At 43.8% G+C, this 23,165-nt stretch overlaps 1 protein-coding gene across 5 annotated transcripts in view; it reads left to right on the top strand.

Moving 5' to 3' along the window:
- The window catches only part of WDR59 (WD repeat domain 59), a 112,333-nt gene that overhangs the window by 12,857 nt on the left and 76,311 nt on the right, over positions 1-23,165 (top strand). For all 5 annotated transcript variants that reach the window (XM_073605924.1, XM_073605922.1, XM_073605925.1 and 2 more), the window contains exons 4-16: positions 1,965-2,050; positions 5,109-5,189; positions 6,944-6,981; positions 7,187-7,275; positions 9,035-9,151; positions 11,090-11,167; positions 11,864-12,020; positions 13,598-13,677; positions 15,888-16,008; positions 17,482-17,609; positions 18,780-18,944; positions 20,887-20,982; positions 22,996-23,152. In XM_073605924.1, the coding sequence (XP_073462025.1) occupies positions 1,965-2,050; positions 5,109-5,189; positions 6,944-6,981; positions 7,187-7,275; positions 9,035-9,151; positions 11,090-11,167; positions 11,864-12,020; positions 13,598-13,677; positions 15,888-16,008; positions 17,482-17,609; positions 18,780-18,944; positions 20,887-20,982; positions 22,996-23,152 (1,393 nt within the window). The remainder of the gene's footprint in view (positions 1-1,964; positions 2,051-5,108; positions 5,190-6,943; positions 6,982-7,186; positions 7,276-9,034; positions 9,152-11,089; positions 11,168-11,863; positions 12,021-13,597; positions 13,678-15,887; positions 16,009-17,481; positions 17,610-18,779; positions 18,945-20,886; positions 20,983-22,995; positions 23,153-23,165) is intronic.

The raw sequence follows: 23,165 nt of genomic DNA, 5'->3' as shown, positions 1-23,165 counted from the left end.
CTCAGATTCCGCCCTGTCAGAAATCCCGTGTTGTTATTCCAGAAGTTCGTTAGAATTATTTGTATTAAAACCTTAAATTGAATCTAAATGTAAATTTTGTGTTTTTTAACTTAACCACTTCGCGCCCGTAGGGCGTCCTGGGACGTCCTCGACTTTGCGGGGCTATATCTGAATGATGCCTGTAGCTACAGACATCATTCAGATATCGGCTTTTTCCGCCGGCGATTCCCTACACCATAAGAACGATCATAGCTGTTCCGCCGCTTGATCGTTCTTACGGGCGGTGGGAGGGGACGCCTCCCGCCGCCTTCCGGTGCTTGTACCGACTCACCGCTTCAATCGGTGAGGCGGAGAGTGGATCCGCCAGCCCCGGATGTGATCATAGAGATTTCCGGCGGACCAGATGGTCGCTGGAGTCTCTATGATTGTTCGAAGGCCGAGCGCGATGTTATGACGTCACGCCCGGCCTCTGCATTCAAAAAACCGGCGCCGCTTTGGCTGGGAAGTGGTGATCCTTTTTTTTTTAATTTTAGGCTTCCCAGCCTAGAGGTGACATGTGGGGTCTTATTGACCCCCATATCTCACTGTAAAAAGGGCCGATCATGCCATATTCCTATTACAAGGGATGTTTACATTCCTTGTAATAGGAATAAAAGTATTAAAAATTATTATTTTTTTTTTTAAATGTCAAACTAAAAAAATAAAAGTCAAATTAACAATAAAAAAAAAAAAAAAAAAAATTAAAGTGTCCCTGTCCCCGTGTGCTCGCACGCAGAAGCGAACGCATACGTAAGTCCCGCCCACATATGAAACCGGTATTCAAACCACACATGTGAGGTATCGCCGCGAACGTTAGAGCGAGAGCAATAATTCTAGCACTACACCTCCTCTGTAACTCTAAACATGTAACCAGTAAAAAATTTTAAAGCGTCGCCTATGGGGATTTTTAAGTAACAAAGTTTGGCGCCATTCCATTAGTGTGCGCAATTTTGCAGTGTGACATGTTGGGTATCTATTTAATCGGCATAACTTCATCTTTCACAATATGCAAAAAAAATGGGCTAACTTTAATGTTTTGGTTTTTTTTTAAGCATGAAACTGTTTTTTTCTCCAAAAAAAGCGCGTTAGAAAAATTGCTGCGCAAATACCACGCGAGATAAAAAGTTGCAATGACCGCCATTGTATTCTCTAGGGTCTTTGCTAAAAAAAAAATATATATATATATATATATATATATATATATATATATATATATATATATATATATATATATATATAATGTTTGGGGGTTCTATGTAATTTTCTTAAAAAAAAGATGAATTTTACATGAAGGACAGAAATGTCAGAATTGGCCTGGGCACGAAGTGGTTAAAGTAACAAAGGTGTTTATACTCTCCTGCTCTATGTAATGGTTTTGCACAGAGCAGCCCCTGATCCTCCTCTTCTCGGGTCCCCTGCTGAGTGCCCCCGTAGCAGATTCATTTCTGAGCTTCGTTGTCTGACACAGGCAGTGGAACTCGGCCCTGCTGCTTGCTTCCTCGTCACTGGCCAGGTGTGGTGTGGTGTACGTTGTCTGTTTTTTTTGTTTTATTTTATTTTTTTATTGCTACATAAAGTAAAATTTTGAAATAAAAAAAACGACTTTCTCTGTTTTATAAAGCGTAGCAATAAAAATCCCAAGACAGTACAAAAACTCCCCATTGACCCCATTTCTTGGAAAGTTAATGTATCTAATTGTATTTATTTACTTTTTTGTTGTTATCTTTGTAAGATGACCTTGGGTGTTTTTTTGTTTTTTTTTTTGAAAGACACCTATAAATATATTGTTATTTTTTATTATTTTGCAATAATGTGGATCACATACAACATACATTGGGTGATTTCATACTGTTGGACTTCACCTCCCAAAAAATAAAAACTGCTCATTCCTCATCAGTCGCTGTATCTTCGTTGTCTTCCTTTAGAGTAACCAGCGAGTGGACCTGTACCAGTGGAAGGATGGGACGGGGGACATCGCCACATCCCTGCAGGGACACACTCGTGTTATCAGGTTTGTGGAAACGTTTTGATTCAAAAATGTCTCTCCTGTGTTTTTTTTTAGAGCTGCACGATTTTGGCTAAAATGAGAATCATGATTTTTTTTTTTTTTTGCTTAGAATAAAGATCACGATTCTCGCTGTGTAACATCAACTTTCACATTATACAAAAAAAATGGGCTAACTTTACTGTTTTCATCTATTTATTTATTTTTAAAAATTGCATTTTGAAAGAACGCTGCGCAAATACGGTGTGACATAAAATATTGCAACAGCCACCATTTTATTCTCTAGGGTCTCTGCAAAAAAAAAATATCATATTTGGGTGTTCCAAGTAATTGTATAGACGTGATGACACCATGTGCAGAGATGTGCGGAATTCTAAGGTAGGTCTCTGCATGTGAATAAAGAAAACAATTGTTCTCTCTGTGCTCTGTTCACACCACAATGTTGATGTCACGTGATTTATTTATTTTTCCTCTGCAGAAAACTGCATACCTATTGTAGATATCTGCACATAAGTGTTGTGGTGTGAACACGGCACATAGAGAACAATTGTTTTCTTTGTGCCCTTGCAGAATCGGGTGCAGAAAAACTGACATCTCTGCACAAGGCTTAATAGTGTAGCTACACTTTAGATAAGCTGTCACCAACATTAACAAATTGTTAGTAAAAGCACAGAAAAATGAAGGTGGACATAAACCCTTACACGTACCCAGAGACGTCACTGGTCTCAGGTGATACAAAGAGGTGAAACAAATCCTCCTTATTAAGTTGTACCGGTTTATCTACAGCCGTCTTTCCACTACATCCATTCAAAGTACAGAATTTACACCGAATCACTCAGCTCTAAAAAGCAGGGGGTGGAGAGCTCTGGGAGCTGATTGGAGGGAAGTGACACCCCCTCCTGCACACAGGAACAGAGTCTGAGGCTGTGTGTTGGAGCTCCCTCCCCTGTCACCTTTTATCTCTAGGTGTCAGGAAAACTTGTCAGTAAGGATGAGCTCCGGCGTGTCCGCACACTCCACGTGCAGAGCCCGCCAGGAAGTCAGCACGGCGCCGCGCTAATCACAGGCAGTGAGACATTTCCCGATCTCTGCAGCCGCACATCGGGAAAATGCCTCCCTGCCTGGGATTAGCGCAGCGCCGTGCCGACTTCCTGGCGGGCTCTGCACGTGGAGGGTGCGGACACGCCGGAGCTCATCCTTACTTGTCAGTAGTGGCTCATGCTGATAGTAGCAGACAAAAATGACACCTATTGGTCTGGACTGAGACAAGTACACACTATAGAGGGATATGCTTTGTTCACATTTCATATCTGAGGTTTACAACCACTTTTAAGCATTTTAAATGCTTATTTGTGGTGGGGTTTTTTTTTACTTTCCGTTGTTATTTAAAAAAAAAAAAAAATGTTTTTCCACTTGCAAAGCATCTTTGAACTTGCTAGAGAACTTAACCAGAGTCCGTTTCTTAGCACAGCTCTATTCCTTCTTATTGTCATAGCAATTTCCTCTTTTGGGATTGTCTTATTCAGGTCTATGCTGGCCCAGCTCCCATGCCCCCTCGCCTCCCTGCACAACCTTTTTTTGCTGCATCCAGGGAAGAGCGAAGGGGGAATACTTCATGTCATGTCTCTGTGTCTGCTGGGGATTCTGATCTGTGGCGGATCCCAGTGGCAGTCTCCATTTTTTTATTTCTTTTGTGTTTGTTTTGTTTTTTTTTAAGCTTTTGCAGGTTAAAAATGCCTAAAATATTAAATCTTGCAGGAAGAGTTTTGTTGAAATGAATGACATAGTTCACTTTAAATATGCTATAGACTTCACCATTGTGAGAAATACACTTGGGTTTGATTTATTTTATTTTTTCATGTTATTTTATTTATTTATTTTTTTTTTTTTTACTAAAGTCAATTGGCTGTTCATTTTCAAAGGGAAGTTGCCCTATGGAAAGGGAATTCTCCCCAGAGCCTGGTAAATGTGGTGACATTTCACTTTGCAAAGAATACCTAATCATGTGCAAGGAAAATAAAGAGCAGCGACTGATGGAGTTTAGCAGAGGTTCACCTCATTCGCTAAGCTCTGGGGAAAATTCCCTTGCAAACTGAACAGCCTATTTGCCCTTGGAAAATCAATCCCATATCCTTCATCTTTTTTTTTTTTTTTTTTTTTTCCTTTCGCCTTCACAGCATTTGTGTTTTAACTTGAAGATACTAAACACACGCTGTGTAATGTACATTCTCTCTTCTATTTCTGTATGGGGATGGCGGCTCTGTTATTTTTTTTTAATAAAAAAAACCCATCTAAGCCCCTTTTTCCTAATGGATATCCAGCTGTCACATGACCCGGCTCTCTCCCAGCCTGTCTGCAGGGAAACATAAGCAGGAGGGGCTTCTAGTCCTCTGCTTCCAGTCACATGTTCAACATAAAAAAAAAAAAAAAAAAAAAAAAAAACAGTCTTTGGAATACAGAGGAAAAAATAAATAATATCATTAAATTGTCATACATATATATATATTTGAATTCAAATCTCTATTATTTTGTGTCAGTAACTTGGTGTGGGTGGATTTCTGCCAGTCACAGGTTTTGTCACGCCCCCTCCAGCCTGTGTCTTGGAAAAAGAGGGAGGTGAAGCCTCCATCAATCTACATGTAATATCCCGCCCCCCATTGTGATTTAGCTGGTTGGTGGGCATGGAGGAGGAGGGAGGGAGTGGGCTGTCATTTAGCACTGTGTATATGCCACACATGTGTGACTCTATAGTCAGATGTGATAGGCAGGAAAAGTTGAGCATAGAAACTCGCTGAAAACTGAGCATGTGCAGAGCTGCCACCACAAATGCAAAATCCCTCGCTGCATTGGGGGACATGGGCAGGAGGGGGAGATAGAGAGCAGCAGGATCAACCAGGATTTTTGCAGAATACAGAAAAGGAATCTCATAGTGATGAATGAGTATAGACAGCATGGAATACACCATTTATTCATCGTTTTTTTTTTTTTTTTTTTTTAATGATGGGGTTTAGTGACACTAAAATCAGTTTGTGTCTTTTTTTTTTTTTTTTTTTTCCCTCTGCAGTGATCTGGACTGGTCAGTGTTTGAGCCGGATGTTCTGGTCACCAGTTCCATCGACACGTACATTTACATCTGGGACATCAAGTAAGTTCGCACCGGAAAACTTGAACCCCTTTGTGTTTGACGGGGAGTGGAAAATAGATACTTTGGGGGGTGGTAAAATCTCTGGTCTCAAGTTGCCTGGCTAATATTAAAGGGAAGCTCTAGTCGAACAGTCCAGTTAAAACACTTAGGGCTCTTTCACACAGGGCGGATCAGTGACGATCCGCCCCGTGAACATCCGCTTGCTCAGCGGGCATTGCTCCGTCGATCCCCGCTGAGCAGGTAGATGACAGGTCCGTCGCTGCACACTGTGCAGCAACGGACCTGTCAGAGCGCTGCTCTCCCCTATGGGGGATCAGATGAGGACGGACCGTAGTGTCCCTCGTCATCCGATCCGAAAACAGATGGAAAAGTAGGGTTTTCCTCCGTTACACTTTTGGGATCGGAGTGGGTCGGATGTCAGCGGACATGTCACCGCTGACATCCGACGCTCCATAGGGATACATGTATGTCCGTTTTTTATCTGAAAACGGAAGGATGAAAAATTGACATACGGATCCTCCGTGTGAAAGAGCCCTAAAGAGTAGAAGAATTACAAAAAAAAACCACACAGTATGTGTAAAGTAATACACCTGCCAAGAGATTTGTAAATGCACATCGTCCTGTCATCTGTGCCAGACTGCTTTGCTATATGGCTACTTATATAGGGAGTTCTCTTTTCTACCTGAACAGGAAGTGAAAAGAAATCTCCCTCATGGGGACACAAACAACAATAATATTCTGACAGAGCTTCTGTTCCTCCCTATACTACCTTTTTTTTTTTTTTTTTTTTTTTCTCCATTCTGTGTCCCTGTTGATGGGATTCCTCCCTTTTTTTTTTTTTTTTTCTGTTCTGTGTAACACCCATCAAATAAGAGGTGAGACCGACTGATCCACTTCAGCCCCAAGAGGTTTGACCCCCACCCTTCCTGACCAGGCCGTTTTTGTGATACGGCACTGCATTACTTTAATTGACAATTGTGCGGTCGTGTGACATGTCCTTTTTTCCCACAAATAGAGCTTTCTTTTGGTGGTATTTTTTTTAACCTCTTCTTTTTTTTTTTTTTCATTTTTTTTTTAGAATCACTTTAAAATGTAATTAGCATGTTGATGTAGGGGAGATAAAATACAGTGCCTTGAAAACGTATTCATACCCCTTGAAATGTTCCACATTTTGTCACTTTTTTTGGGGGGGATTTAATGTGATAGACCAACACAAAGTGGCTCATAATTGTGAAGTGGAAGGTAAATGATGATTTTTTCCAAATTTTTTACCAATATCTAAAAATGTGGCGTGCATTTGTATTCAGCCCCCTTTTACTCTGATACCTCTAAGACCCCTTTGACAATCGGCCGCGGCCATTTTATTGTAGTTTTAGCGGCGCTTTTCAGCCGCCAGCGGGGCACTTTTAACCCTCACTATCGGGCAACTAAAGGGTTAAAAGCACCCATGTTGCGACGCTGCCAAAGCGCTTTGCAGGCGCTTCGGCAGCGCTGCCCATTCATTTCAATGGGCAGGGCGTTTTGGGAGCGGTGTATACACTTCGGAGATATGTGAACCGGCTCCATAGAGAGTTCCATAGAGAGCCGGTCACATTCTTCTGCTATTGCGCCCGCATCCAATTCACAATGCTGTGAATCCAGCCTAAAACTCTCCCCAGCATGCCCAGATTTCACATAACTTCTCATGGATTTTAGTAAAAACTGAACCAGACTCTCATCTATTCCTGTTGATTTGCATTCTGTTTCCTTCTCAGGGATACGAGGAAACCAACCGTGTCCTTGTCAGCTGTAGGTAAGTGTCCCTTTTGTTGTGTAATACATGGGGGGTCATGGTGGCACCACATAATACTTGGTGCCTGAGCAGCCTATTGACCATTTCAAACATAAGTTCTATATTAGCCGGGGGGCAGGTCCAGGGCTGCATATGATCCGGTGCTCAGAAGTTTTATATTTGCACAGATTCTTGGGGAAAGATGATCATTTTGTTTCTCATACAGCCGGTGCCTCCCAAGTGAAGTGGAACAAAAAGAATGGGAATTTACTGGCCACCAGCCATGATGGAGATGTTCGGATCTGGGATCGCAGGGTAAGTGGCATTAGTGGCAAAATCTGATCTCTGTGTGCTGTCAGGTTTACTGTCAAAGTGGGAGCTAAAGGTGTTTTTTATTTATTTTATTTTTTTAAACCACCTCAATAACCGGGCACTTTCACCCCCTTCCCGCCCCCCCTAATACCGGGCACTTTCACCCCCTTCCCGCCCCCCCTAATACCGGGCACTTTCACCCCCTTCCCGCCCCCCCTAATACCGGGCACTTTCACCCCCTTCCCGCCCCCCCTAATACCGGGCACTTTCACCCCCTTCCCGCCCCCCCTAATACCGGGCACTTTCACCCCCTTCCTGCCCCCCCAATACCGGGCACTTTCACCCCCTTCCTGCCCCCCCAATACCGGGCACTTTCACCCCCTTCCTGCCCCCCCAATACCGGGCACTTTCACCCCCTTCCTGCCCCCCCCAATACCGGGCACTTTCACCCCCTTCCTGCCCCCCCCAATACCGGGCACTTTCACCCCCTTCCCGCCCAGGACAATTTTCAGCTTTCAGAGCTGTGACACTTTGAATGACAATTACACGGTCATGTAACACTGTACACATATGACATTTTTATCATTTTTTTGTTACACAAATAGAGATTTCTTTTGATAGTATTTGATTACCACTGAGGGTTTTTTTTTTTTTTGCTTTTTTGTTAGAATTTTTTTGGATTGAAATTAAATAAAAAATTTTCCCCACATATAATTTATTTTACTTTTTATTTTTTTAGAATGCTTTTATATACTGTCGCCAGTGCAGGACAGCGTTGTCATATAATCAGTGCGGAGATCAGGGATACTGACTGGTGACAGATGACAGTATTAAATAATAATAATAAATTAAAATAAATTTTTTGTAAGTATTTTTTACAGTGATCTCTCATCGGCTGTGTCCAGTGGACATAGCAGGTGACAGATCGGGTCAAATCGCGGGGGCCGTGGGATAAGGGGGCTCCTGCTCAGCCGCCATATTAACCTCCTCCTGTTCGCGCTATGACCAAAAGACGGCTACAGCGTGGGCCTTAATTGCTATGTGTCCATGTACCTCCTCCCTGAGCATGCGCTGTCTAGGCGCCCCCTGCGATCACTGGCTTCTGTCAGAGGGACAACCGTCCAGAACACGCAGAGCCGCTGCCTCATCTGTGCCCACCGGTGCCACCTGCCAGTGTTGCCAATTAGTGCTGCCAATCAGTGCCCACCAGTGCCACCTATCAATCCTCTTCAGTGCCGCCTCTCGCCGCCCGTCAGTGCCGCCTCATCAGCGCACATCAATGAACGAGAAAAACTACCTATTTGCAAAATTTTATAACGAACTATAAAACTGTTTTTTTTATTTTTTGATAAACAAAAAACAAAAAAAACAGCAGTGATTAAATACCACCAATAAAAAAAGCTCAATTTGTGGTAAAAAAAAAAAAAGATAAAAATGTCATATGGATACAGTGTTGCATGACCGCACAGCTTTCATTCAAAGTGACAGCGCTTTGAAAGTGCCCAGTAAGCAAGCGGTTCAATCAGCTTGGCAGGAGGGTGTTAAATACAGTATGAAAATGGTGTACTTACAGAAAACCTGTGCAGGACAAAGGGGCATGTTCTGTTCATTTTGATTCCAAATAATCCCCCCCCCCTGTTAACAGGTATTACCTTTCCTTCACTCCCCCTCCACTCCTGAAACCTTTGTTTCCAGAATCATTCAATTTAAGATCATCTTTATAAAATTTTGAGGTTTGATAAATTTGTTTTTCTTTTTGCAGAAACCGAGCACTGCTGTAGAGTACATTGCTGCCCACTTATATAAAATCCATGGACTGGACTGGCATCCCGATAATGAGCACATCCTGGCCACTTCCAGCCAGGACAACTCTGTAAAGGTAATCTGCCCGGGAGTAACATTCTCTACTCATTTAGGCACACTCCTGACCTTTTAGGCACACTCCTTCACCTTTAGTAAAGGGATGCAGGAAAGGGATACATGTGGGTTGGTAGAAGTGTGACCTATAAAGGCCGACCTCTGAGCAAAGGAAATTCAACAGATTCCCCCCTTATATGCTAAGCAGAGCGGATGGACAGATCTCCTCTGCTGGCTTTTGTATTCAGACGGCTGTCACCAGCGGCTGTAAGAATATCTTGACCAGTGCCTGCATCTGGATGGAGGCATTGTTTGCCTGGCAATTTTCCACCCAGCCACTTTGACAGAAGTTGATTTGTTCAGTTGTCTTTTGTCATTGTGGATGGTGCCAGCAGATCACCTTGTATGGCAGCCGTAAAATTGGAGCAGACTTTGTGTCAGATTGACCGTTCTTCACTGTGATCCAATGTAGGTCTGTAGGATAATGTTCTCAATGTAGAAGCTACTTTTGGCCCTACTTCTCCTGTTACCCAGATTTAACTGACAGCGGGCTAAAGTCTGCTGTCGGCTGATGTCACTCAGCCAGGCTAGGCTCTGAAGGGATCCCGACTTCAATGTCTGGATCCACCCAGATGCCTGAGCAGCAGCTGGCTCAGCCACTCACTCAGTGTGTCACTGAGAGCCTGAGCCACCCACTCCCTCCACAGCCCAGTGCTTCAGTGAGAGCTGGAGGGCAGAGCAGAAAACCGGGCACTGACAGTCTCTGCTCACTGCGATCGGCCTTGGTTCTCCGTCTGATGCTGCGTTCACCTAGGTGAGTATAATTTATTTGTTTTTTGAAATCCCACACTTCTCTTTTAGGCTGGGTTCACGCTAGAGCAAGGAGTGGCTCACAGCAGGGGTCCGGTGCGTCTTCATTTACCCTTTCAGGTCCGAATTTTTGGCTGAACGGACCAGAAGACTATCAGGACGCCTGTGCAATTTGCACCGCAGCCACTGCAAAGATGTGTGAACCGGCTCCATGGAGGCGCTCACAATCTCCTGCTATGCGAATTGGATGCGGAGAAAACCCTCATCCAACTCGCAATAATGTGAACCCAGCCTTAACCACTTCAGTACCAGAAGGATTTGCCCGCTTAATGACCAGGCCATTTTTTTGCGATACGCACTGTGTCGCTTTAACTGACAATTGTGCGGTGGTGCGACGCACCAGGATTGGTGTCCCCGTTGATTTCCCCTCTTACTTTTCCGTGAACAACCCAAAATTCACCTTCAATGATAATGGTAAATGGGACAAATGGAGAGGTTGAATCTCCCTAACAGGGACTCGAACAGCAATAAAAACTGACAGGTGTTCTAATCCCTCTCCACTCCATCCAACACTGAAAAAAAAAAAAAGTTTTGTCTTTAGTTATACTTTAAAGCAGAGCTCCAATCACCTGCGAAAAAAATAAGACCGCAGTTTCAAAAACTGTAGCTGCTGACTTTAAAAAGAAAACAAAACAGCCACTCGCCTATCCCACGATCCAGCGATGTGCTCACCCCAGTCGGTCTCACCCGCTGTCTTCATTCCTCGGTGCCAGCATCTTCATTATGGGCATCTGCCTGTGACAGCTTGCAGCTTTACAGCCAGGTGACCACTGCACATGCATGAGTAGCGCCGCGCATCGTGAATGGTGTATGCAGTTTTCTGAGACTTGTCGGTGTCCCAGAAGACAGACGGAGGAGGGAGAACTTCTTCAGTTCACCTGTTGGGTACCCACTCCCCTCCCCCGCTTCCTAAAAGTGCCAATTCTTCAAGAGGAGTGGGGGACGTGTCTTTTAAAAGTGGAACGTCCCCTTTTGGGTGGAGCTCCGCTTTACCGACACACACACACATACTGTCTGTCTCTTCTTTTCTCAGACAACTGGATGCTAACACTTGTGTGTCTGTTTTTTTTTTGTTGTTTTGTTTTTTCAGTTCTGGGATTGGCGGCAGCCCCGGAAATGTTTCAGCGTCCTGGCCTGTCAAGTTCCTGTGTGGAAGGCTCGCTACACGGTAAGATTAGCCCCCATGTTTTACAAGATGGAGGACCTTTCACAGCAGTCCTAAGCTATTTGTCCCTAAAATATACTTTTTACATCTTGATTACCGTTTCTTCCCCATTTTTGTGGGGCCTTTTGGCTTTAATACATTTTGCAATGCAGACCAGGAACCAGCATTTCGTTTAGAAATGTCTGAAAACTATTCTTGGGTATCCTAAACAGTGGAACCTTGGATTATGAGCATAATCCGTTCCAGGAGAATGCTTGTATGCCAAAGTACTCGCATATCAAAGCAAATTTCCCCATAGAAGTCAATGGAAACAAAGATAATTCGTTCCGCATTGACTTCTATTACATGCAATACCGGATGTGGCCAGAGGTGGGGGGGGGCGCCGGAGAGCCTTGGAAATACTCAGGGACAGCTCAGCTGAACTCGTATTTCCAAGTAGCTCCGAACCGTTCCGAGTGTCCCCGGCACCCCCGCACCTCTGGCCAAATGCAGTACTGCACCGCCAATTAGCTTGAATTCTGCTCATTTTGCAAGACAACACTCGCAAACCGAGTCAGAATTTAAAAAAAAAAGTTGCTCGTCTTTCAAAACGCTCGTTAACCGTGTTACTCGTAAACCAAGGTTCCACTATATATATGAGAATACTGCTGACATATATGTCATTTTTGTTTCCTGATGAATTTTAATTTTTGGTCTCAGCCCTTCAGCAACGGCCTTGTGACGGTTATGGTCCCCCAGCTGCGGCGGGAGAATAGTCTTCTACTCTGGAACGTCTTTGACCTTCACTCTCCAGTTCATATCTTTGTGGGACATGACGATGTGGTCCTTGAATTCCACTGGAGAAAGCAGAAAGAAGGTTGGTCTTCACAGTACACTGGTGTCCCCCCCACATCCACTAACCTTATTAGGCCTCCTCTTCTATGCTGAACCCCTATCTAAACTCTAAGGCTAGCCATACAGTTAACAATTTTCTTTCCTTCAACCATGGGTTGACGAAAAAAAAATTGCTCGATTCCCCCATCAACACATTTAGTAGTGATGGGGGGGGGGGATCCCTCCCACTGCACAATTGGTTTCTGACAGCTGGAGGTTCCCCCCACCCCCAAATCAAAATACAATGGTTACTGCTGCCAGCGATAACTAGTGAATGTAATCATACACAAAACAAAAAACTGACAGGCTGATTGTACTGAAGTTGATCGATCGACTTTACAACCCGGCCTGCCCATAGATAAATCAGTCTATGGCCAGCTTTAAACATAAAGTAGAACTATGGTAAAAATCACATTTGTGATACCAGTTACTTTACAACACTTTTAGTACATGCCTTGTTGATCATATCAGTAGAACTCTTTGATAGTGATAGGGATGTGCTGTTCCTTTTTGCAATGAAATCACTGAAATGTTCGGCTTCATCCACACAGCATTTTACCTTCAGCTGCAACTAAACACCCCCCCCCCCCCCCCCCCCCCCACTGGGATTCTGTGGCTGGATTCACAGGAAGATAGTTGCAGCCACTCAGGCCACACAATAATGACAAGCTAACATCAGTTAGATGATCTCCCCTAAACATCTGTCCCTAACCACCAGTAATCACAATGTGTATTGTGCGATTTGAATCTGAATACCAGCATACAGCTCTGGCCACTGTTAGCCTGTTATTGCTTTTATACGGGCTGAGCGGTCACAACTGTCTACAAACACCTATGAATCCAGACTCAGGAATTCACTCAATTCTTGCCCCAACTGGAGTTAAAATGCCATGTGAGCCGAGGCCTTACCATTGGTGCTGCTGTAGTTGCTTAGATTTTTGGTGCTGTTGATGGCCCTATCAGTGACTAGCCACGTCTAACGCCACCGGCAGCCCTTTAGATTGACAGCACATTGCTGCATCTGTAGGAGCTTAGAGTGGTTGTAAAGGTAAAAAAATCACCTGTGTGCAGCAGCACCCCCAGTGCCCTCCTAATACTTACCTGATACCCATCTCGGTCTAGCGACATGCATGAGAGCTTTGGTTCTCCCAGGACTCTCCCTCCTCATTGGCTGAGACGGCAGGAGTAGCCATTTTACAGCCAGTGAGCCAATGGGGCGGGTGGCGAGCCATGCTGCTTGTGTGAATGGACCCGAGCCTGCTCTGGTGCCCCCATAGCAAACTGATTGCTATGGGGCTACTAGGCAGGAGGGAGGGGCCAGGAGTGCCAGCGGGGGACCTGAGAAGAAGAGGATCGGGGCTGCTCCGTGCAAAACCATTACAGAGGAGGTAAGTATAACATGTTTGTTATTTGAAACAAAAACCAAAAAAACAGGAAAACCTTTTAATATCACTTTTAGGAAATGATGTAGATGTTCAGCCCAGTTCCTCCTGTGACTGTAACTTCGCATGTATGTGATATCTGCGGCTTTACCTAGTGAAGTTTTTCTTTTCCCTTCAGGACAGAAGGACTATCAGCTGGTGACCTGGTCCCGGGACCAGACACTACGTCTGTGGAGGGTGGATGCCCAGCTTCAGCGGGTAAGATCAGCCAGTTACAGCTGAGAATCAGAAACTTTATCTTCCTACAACTTTCACTTTTTTTTTTTTTTTTTTTTTTTTTTTTGTCGCTGCTCCTGCTGTCACTTAAAGGTGTCCTGAGATCTGCTTCTGTGCTGCCAGTTTAGATTACAATTGTGCTTCATGGTTGAGCAATGAGTGAGCATCTAAAAGGATCCTTAAGATACCTTCTTGTGAATAACAATGCAGGACATTTTCTTCTAATTTTCTGTCATTTTTTGTTAGGGCTGAAAGCTGCTGACATTGCTGTTTTCACCTGACTGATACATTGTGACCGCGTTTTATTTTTTTAAACGTTTTTTTATTTTTTTTAATCGATCACAAAGTTGTGCCTCTCGTAGAACCTTAGTGATTTTAAAGTCTCGTTTAAAAGAGAAAAAAAAAAAAAAAATATGTGTATATATATATATATATGTATATATATATGTATATATATATGTGTATGTATATATATATATATATATATATATATATATATATATATATATATATATATATATATATATATATATATATATATATATATAAATATAAATATAAATCTGTTCTTACCAGCTCTGGAAAATGGTTTTGGACAGGGCAGCCCTGATCCTCCTCTCCTCAGGTCCCTCTTCTGTGCTCCTGGCCTCTCCCTCCTGCTGAGCGCCCCCACAGCAAGCAGCTTGCTATGGGGGCACCCGAGCCGAGTCACAGATCCTGTGTCATTTAGACAAGGAGCCCCGACCCGGTTTAAACCCCCCCCCCTTTCTCTTCTGATTGGCTGACTGACTTTGAATAATAGCAGTGGGAACCAATTGCACTGAGCTGCTGTCTAAGTCAATGAGAAGGGGCGTCCCGGGCAGCTGAGAGGCTGAGATGGGCATCAGTCCAAGCACCTGGTGGATCCAGACTCCCAGAGTCGGGATGACGCAGTGCCTGGACTGATATTGGTGACGTCAGCAGAGAGCGGACTTCAGTCTTCAGTCCGCTCTCTGCTGAAAATGGGTCACAGGAGTGCAAAATGAATTGCACTCCTGTGACCCATAGAAACCCGGCCAAACGAGCTCAGGCTGGACTTCTCCTTTAATGCATAGAATGCACCTTCTGCCTTTACAACTCCCTTTTTAAAGAGGAGCTATATTTGGATGTTGTCAATATTTTAATTCAAGTGCTTACTTTCCAAATGTCCAGATTACTGGCCCCTGATAAAATGCTGGCGGTGGCCATCTTAGGTGTGGGCATCTGAAGGGTGTAGTGCAGCTGGTTCACAGTGCTCACATCATAGACTGTGCCCGGATTACAGTGCTCAGTACAGTGTCCCGATCACAGAGCCTGTACATCCTCTCGGCAGATCCTCTACTTCAAAAATGGTTCCCATCTCCTCCCAGTCGCATCATTTCCTGTCTCAAAATACCGCAAGATTACACTATTAGGCTACCTGTAGACTTCTGGGATAGATGACGCCAATATCCCAGGAGTCAATAGGAATCGCTTAACGATGTAGTTGTTTAGGTGGCTGGGACAGGAAGTGCCGGCAAACTGCATTAAAAAAAGGCATTTATAAATAATAATAAAAAAAAGACAATATCCATTTAGTGCTGTGCTGCGGATGGACATTATCATAAGAGGAAGTTGAAAAAATGGGTGGAGCTCTGCTTAAAGTGTTGCTAAACCCACAACAGTAAAATCAGTCTGTATATGCAGTAAAGCATGCTTGTTATACTCAGTGTGGAACCTAAGGGGGTTAATCCTCCGCATTGTGTAAAAAGGCTGTTTGATTCTGTCTTCTCTGATCCTCCCCTTCCACTGTCCCCAATCCATCTCCTGATGGTACAGAGCCTTTGGAGTCGCTCTGCGCATGCTCAGTTTGGTGTGTATTGCTAGAGAGCTTTTTTTTTTCTTGGGTCAGCACAGGGCCAATCAGCACTGTCCAGACAAAGGGTCAGGGGTCCTGCAGCCTCATAGGACAGTCAGAGTAAAAAGGAAAACTCCTCCTACAAGCTTTAACTAAACACTGATAGATATCTCAAGACTGCTATATACTGCTGATGAGAAAAGGTATTTAGCAGTTTATATTTACTAAAATAATTACATTTTCCATGTTCTGTATACTGTGGGAGACCAGATATATTGACTGCAGGGTCCCGGGTTTAGTAACATTTTAAGTTGCTGATCTCTGTTTTCCCTTCTAGCTGTGTGCTAATGATGAGATCATGGATCTAGTTGAAGGGATGATGGATGGAATGTCTATAATGCCAGATCAAACGTCTTTGCAGCCTCAGGAACAAATCTCTGTCCCCTCAGAAGAAGAAGGTAAGTGAGTTACTTCTTGTTAAGACGCAGATTTTCTTCTAGTGGTATATGCACTGTTATTGGGGGCACTACTGCTTGTAGAGGATAAGTTCCCCCTTAAAAAAAATAAAAATAATAATGTACATTTTATGCAGGTGTAAAGCATTGCACGGGCGATCAGCAGATGGCGAGTGCCATGTCCGGCTCCTGCACACTGCCAGTGTAGCTGACAGTCCCGTAGTTCATTGAGAACTACAAGCTGTCAGGCTCAAAGTCAGTCAGTACTTCACAGTGAATGAATGAATGACGTGGCCGGAGCCCTGCATGGCCACACTCTCTTGAAATTGTGACAGCGGGTATGGGGAGACGATCCCTGGCCCGCCTTTACCAGAAGGGAGGGGATCAGGGGGAGTGGCTGCAGGAGCGGTAACATGTTCCACCCTAAAATCAGGTGGAAAGTGTAACATTCCCAAATGTGAACTTATCCTTAAAAATCCTTTAAATATAAGCCTTTACACTTGTGCTGGACGGACAGTGTGAGAATTTCCCTGAGTTGGGTGGCCCTGATGGACGTTCCACCTGACAGCCGTCACTTGAAAAATCAAAAGTGTCAGAAGGAAAATTGTTGGCCAAAAAGCAGGTGCATCAGTTGGAAGGCACAGTGGGAGATTCGTATAGTGTGATTAGAGAGTTGTTTTTTTTTTTTTTTTTTTTTTTTTTCTTTTCTTCATTCATCCTGCAGGCTGAATGAATGACCAGTATCCTCCATGACTCCCATGCTAAATTCCTCAAAGTATGGGCCCTGTGGTGGTCCTATGCATTCCCTACTCTACACCCGACCAGCCTAGGTTACTCTCTTTCCATTATTTTGTTGTGTTAATGTCTCACAATTTATGTTGCAGCTTCTTCATATATGTTTGATTACACCCAAGCGCAGTATTGCTTATGCATTTTTTCCCTTTTTATATGTCAATAAAAACAATGTTCCAGTAAAGGAAAGGTAAAGTTTAATAACATTCAGTCCCGGTTCACACTTGTATGATGCGGGGACCCTGCGAATTCACTGCGGGTTCCAGCATCACACCTGACCTGCATGGCAGTTCACACTGCACTATGCTAACTGCTGGGAGTGTCAATACAATGATAATTACACCCCCATTTCAGCTCGCATATCGCACTGTGAACTGACAGTTCAGACATGAACAGCTCTTCTCTTTTTTTTTTTTTTTTTTTTTTTTTTCCTAAGCTAAAATACATCCCATTAATTGTAATGTGCCTTTGCACACAGTCGAGTAAACGAGAGCCTTGATTTGTTCAGTAACAAAAAAAATCTGCATTTTTGGTCAGTAATCTACGCCTCATGCACGCAAAAGACTAACAATACGATGTGTGAATTGAATCTTATAATTTGTTGGACTATCTCCTTTCAAGTGTAACCTGGGTGCATGATGAGGCCGATCTAATATTACACAATTTAAATCTTTGTGTGTACAGTTGCGTTTCCCGAAGATTTACCATCTGTGCCGGTAACAGTGGGTGATACCGAGCAATCCAGCCTCCCCCAGACACTTCAGCAGGAATTTTCCCTGATCAATGTACATATCCGCAACGTCAACATTGAGGTAGGTGGAGCCCCCAGTACTGTGTGCCTGGAGCTCCTAATTATTTCTTGTTCTTCCTTCTTCCTTCTTCCTTCCTCCTTCCTCCTTCCTCCTTCCTCCTTCCTCCTTCCTCCTTCCTCCTTCCTTCTTCCTTCTTCCTTTTTTTTTTTTTTTTTCCACATTTTCCCAGAAGTAAATACCCTTGTAGTGAGAGGGGTTAAATCTGGAGCTAGAGTAATAAGCTGTAATACAAAAAACAACCTGCGCTTAGTGAAATGGTAAGGGAGGGAAGGGATATCCTATTCTATTCTATTCTTTTCTATTCTATTCTATTCTATTCTATTCTTTTCTATTCTATTCTATTCTTTTTTTGGAAATGTCCAATCATGGCAGCATAACCCTATTGTCATTGATATGACGATAATCTATGTCCCACGATGTATTCAAGTAGAAGGGTTTGACAGGTAAACCAAATATCCCATTTTTTTTTTTTTTTTTTTACCTGCAGTTAAGAAAAATCAGGTCTCCTACCCTACCAAACAAGACTGTATTGTGCGGCAGAGCTGTGTAAATCTCAGGATTGGATAGAGAGGTGTACAAATCTCTCTAAAATCGATTAAAAAGGCTACAGAACTTGTATCTGTGTGTTTGCCTGAAGCTCAGCTTTAAAGGAAAATTATCAACTAATATCTGTGCTGCCATTGCTGACTTCTTAAGTTGCTAGTTTTAACGGCTGCCATGCTTTTTCTTTGGGCCAATGATTTGGACTCTGAAAATGCATTCAGTTTGGGAGTTTAGCTTTCACTAGCTGCTTGCTTTTACCCATGGCATGCTGGATCACAGTGAAAAACATCCAATTTGCCTTAGACAGCAGCTTTTTGTAAGTGAGGAGATGGTGATCCCTGCTCATTTCCTGCTCCACATTCCATTTGCACAGTGTTTGTGATCTGCTGTGGGTGTCAATACAAAGTTTAACAGGTGTGACCCTAGACTTGACCCGAAAAACTGCTTTGTATATTCACCTATCCTTTGACTTCAAAGTGCCATGCCTAAAAGTAAAAACGCAGAGATAATTGGCATAAAAATGTCCAGTAAGTCCCTAATCCCTATATTGTTCAGGCATCAGCCAGTGTTTAGTGATGATGTTTCCACGTATATGTAAAGCTCTTTTTGCTCTTATTATTTCTGCAGATGGATGCCATGAATCGATCCTGTACAGTCTCAGTCCGCTGCGGCAATCACCGGGTACGCATGATGGTCAAGTTCCCAGTTCAGTATCCCAACAACGCTGCTCCTTCCTTCCAGTTTGTCCCTCCCACCACCATCACATCTGCCATGAAAGTGAAGCTGCTGAAGGTAAGAAAACAAATGTGGGCATATTTATTGAGGGGATTCTGTTGCCTTCTCAAAGTGTTATGTGTTTTTTTTTTTTTTTTTAGTGAAGTTAAAACTTCTGGGAGTGTCAAATTCATGTGTCCCCTACAGCATTAAATGGTTCCTCCCATTGCTCCCACAGACGCTTAATTACAGGAAATGGTAATGATGTGGAGTTTGGTGAAAGGAACCAATCAGCACTGGGGGGGAGGTTCCAGTGTGTGCGAACACCCACTGGCAGTTGTATTCACACACGATCTGTCATGTAAAACCGGCATGACCCAGAAGTTCTCACTCTTACTCTTTCTGCCAGCATGTAAATTTAAACTTGAGTTCCGGGAGTTCAGCCACTTTGTAAAAAATGAAGACACACTTTTGAGTGAAGTCCAAGGAAGCTGCATGACATCTCCTGGGCTTGTCTCTACTGTTTATATCTGACACTCAGAGCTCTGAGAGATAGGCACACAGAGCAGCTATGCCCGCCCCTCCCCTCTGCTGCCCATTCAAAGAAGCCTTTGTATTTTGTGAAGAAGCTATGACTTCGAAACATGTCAGGAGCAGCAGCCCTGATGTCTTTTTCATAGCTATCTGGAGACTATTGGTCCTGGACTGATCGCCTCGATCAGGTGGCTACGCTAAACGCCCAATCTCCATATATTTGTGAGTAATATTTTATTCAGGTTTTAATAATAAATTTGCTTGGGATAATGCACAAGGCTGGTGCGCCCTCCTTTTCTTTCTTGTTCTATGACTACTAGGATATCCCCTATCCTGGAGGGCAGCAAGGCCATAGCAACTTTCCCTTAATGACGGACTACCCGACGTCGCACCATTGCGCAGGAGTATTTGTTTGCTATTATATGAATGTGTTCACATAATACAAAGGCTTCTGTGAATGGGAAGAAGGATGGGCGGGCAAAACAGCTGCAGTGACTCTCCTGTTCAGGATGTGTAGCTAGGAGTTTGTGTCACTCTCCTGGATTTACAGCGATGGCTGTCTTGCATAAGTACTATAAAGCTGTCATATATACATAATAGAGATAAGCCCAGGAGGTGTCACACACCTTGCTGGACTTGACTCGTAATGTGCCTTCACTTTTTACAAAGTAGCTGAATTTGTGGAAGTCGGCTTTAACTCCTGGAACCTTCCCACTTTGGAGCCCTCGCTACCTTTCCCCATGCACATAAACACCCCTGTAAATTGTATGCAATCAATGCCTTAATTTTTAAAGTTTTTTTTTTTTTTTTTTCTTATTCCTTGTGATACCATCGGCTTTTTGTTTAAAATCTATTTCTATGGCACCGGGGGCGATGATCTGTTGCAGCGCCGCACGTCGCATCCAATGTGTGTTTCCAGGGTGGAAATAGATACTCCAACTAGTGGGCATGCGTGGGCGGAGCCCCGGGCTGTTCCTTGTTGACTAGTAAACGCTCACATAGCCAGCCAAGCACTGCAATTGGTGGATGTGAGCGGGGTCGCAACTGTGTGCTGTGCGGCTGGACCCACCCACAGAAGTAATCGTGACACGGGCACGTCACCACTTACCTTCTGTAAGCTACACAGGAGAGGAAACATGGCTGGAAGTCTATTTCCTAGAGGCACAAAATAGTGGCACCCGGTCACGCAAAGCGAGAGGTCCTAATAAAAAGGCAATTAGGGGGAGATTTGGGGGAGCCAGAAGTGTGAAAAAATGGACTAAAAAAATAGAGATCACTTCTGGAGCAGGTAAGCAAGTGGCTGTCTAATAACATTAGGTGCTTTGCTTCTGTAGATTGATGACAAGGATTGCAAGCTGTGTGTGTTGGGTAGAAGGCAATGGCTTGGCTTGGTGGTCTGAATGTTTTTTGTATTCTGTGTGCATTTATCCTGAGAATCCTTGACGGTGAATTGTGTTCTGTACAGTCTTACCCTTCTGTCTTCCAGATCCTGAAAGACACGTCTCTGCAGAAGGTCAAACGCAACCAAAGCTGCCTGGAGCCCTGCCTGCGTCAGCTGGTCTCCTGTATGGAGAGCTTTGTGGTGAGCAGACCGGGGGGGGGGGGGGATTATGGGTATGGAATATTTTTTGCTTTTGTCTTTTAAATCGGAAGTAAACCCATCGATTTAACCATTTAAAAAAAACTTTACATTCCATCACGTGCCAGAAATGTAACTGTCACATTAGTTGTGCTCTCAACCAAACTGTCAAACCACCCTATGGCTGGTGTCATAGCTGATTACATGTGCAGCATCATGGCAGTTATGGATTAAACAGAGGCCAAGATGGCAGCTTCCTCGGCTGAAAATGGTGTGGGGGGGGGGTTTACTTCCACCTTAAAGTTGAACCTCCATTTAAGTGCCCCCCCCAGTGTCACATTTTCACCTTTCAGTGTGGACGGGGACAACGAGTACCTGGTTTTTGACAGGTACCCTTCTCCACTTCCGGGAGACAGCGCCGCGGTGCCGTTCCTTTTAAGTTTGGCCTCCTTTCTCCGCCGCCTGGCCAGTTAGAAAGTGCAGCTTCGGGCTTCGCACATGCGCAGTAGGGAACCGGCTGTGAAGCCAAAAGCCTTCACTGACGGTTTCCCTGATCCGAAAATCGGCTGGAGTGCCGACATTGCGGGAACCCTGGACCGGTAAGTGTCCTAATATTAAAAGTCAGGAGCTACAGTATATGTAGCTGCTGACTTTACTTTTTTTTGTGGGGGGAGCGCCTCTTTTAAGGTTCTTATAGTAAACCCAAGGAAGCAATTACAGTGCTTTTACTAAACAAAATGCTGTACATTCAAACTATTAAAATTCTAGGAATACAATACTAACGAATATACATACAACAAGCATGTAAAAACACAACCTACTTATACAATGGGAATACGCTAAAAGTTACTTAGCTCAGTTTATAGCGGCTTCATGCTCCCCATAGACAAACAAGATTCCAGGCTGTACTCTACAAGAGATTTCAAGCGATTGAGCGATGGCGTCATCCTCAGGTGTGGTTTCTTCTTTGGCTCTATAACGTTTCCTCTAAAATAAATCTATCTTGTTATTTCATTATGGAGCCCTCCTGTCAGCTTTAACTGCCAACCCTTTTATTTAGAAAGCTTAGGTAGACAATCCCACATGGTCTTATCCTTTCTCACTACTTTCTCTGGGTGTAAGATTTCCCAATTCAACCTCCTAGATGGCACTGTTTTATCATACATGCCAAAGGTCATATATGGCAAAAGGTTAAGATATCGTTAACCATTCATGTTGACTTCAGTTACAGAATCATTGTATAACAATATAAGCATTAAACTATCCACATACAACAATAGTATCTATGCTCTTATTGCTTTAGAGGATGGCTTGTGTAAACGTTTTCCAACAGCATTTGAGACCTGTCCAGTCAAACACTCAAAGTAACCAAATGTCTGCTTCTAAAGTGAACAGAAACTTCAATGTTAAACCCAGTACACACTCACTCTAAGGTGTTTTTTTTTTTGTTTGTTTTTGTTTTTTTAACCCAACGGGCTGAATGAAAAAAAGCTAAAGGGCTCTGGAGTCTAATGTTAGTACAGCAATCTCCCCCACTGAGCCATTGTGTTGTGACCGGGGGACGGTCCACCCACCAGAACACACCGGTCAGCGCTCCCAGCCACTGGCAATGGTGCAGTTTCACTGTAGTGCTGGGAGCCCAACGCTAATCCTTCTGCACTATGCATCTTGAATAGGAGAGTCACTGCAGCTGCTATGCCCACCCCTGCCCTTTTTTTGCCCATTCACAGAAGCCTTTGTATTATGTGAACACATTCACAAAATACAAAGGCGTCTCTGAATGGGCAGCATTAGGGAGGGGCAGGCATAGCCACCCTGAGTGCTTCTCTTTGACACCTGAGCGTCTCTCAAGCAGAGGAATAAACCTGTCAAATGGTAAATAGGGATAAGCCCAGGAGATGTCAGGCAGGTCCTTTGGCTTAACTCATGGTGTGCCTTTATTTTTTACAAAGTGGCTGAATTTCTGGAATTCAGCATTAAATGCTTTCATCTTTTAAAATGTCTCCAATCTTCTAGGACCAGGAATCCAGTCCTTCGGACAACCCCTTCTCCTTGCAGAACCCTGTTACTCCACCACTGCCAACGTTTGCCCGGGTGAGCAATGCCTATGGTTCTTACCAAGATGCTAACATCCCGTTTCCTCGAACATCAGGTGCTCGCTTCTGTGGAGCAGGTCAGTGGAATAT

This window comes from Aquarana catesbeiana, linkage group LG11 (assembly GCF_042186555.1).
Source record: "Aquarana catesbeiana isolate 2022-GZ linkage group LG11, ASM4218655v1, whole genome shotgun sequence".
In the NCBI taxonomy this organism is placed as follows: domain Eukaryota; kingdom Metazoa; phylum Chordata; class Amphibia; order Anura; family Ranidae; genus Aquarana; species Aquarana catesbeiana.
This window is presented reverse-complemented; position numbering and strand designations above follow the sequence as displayed.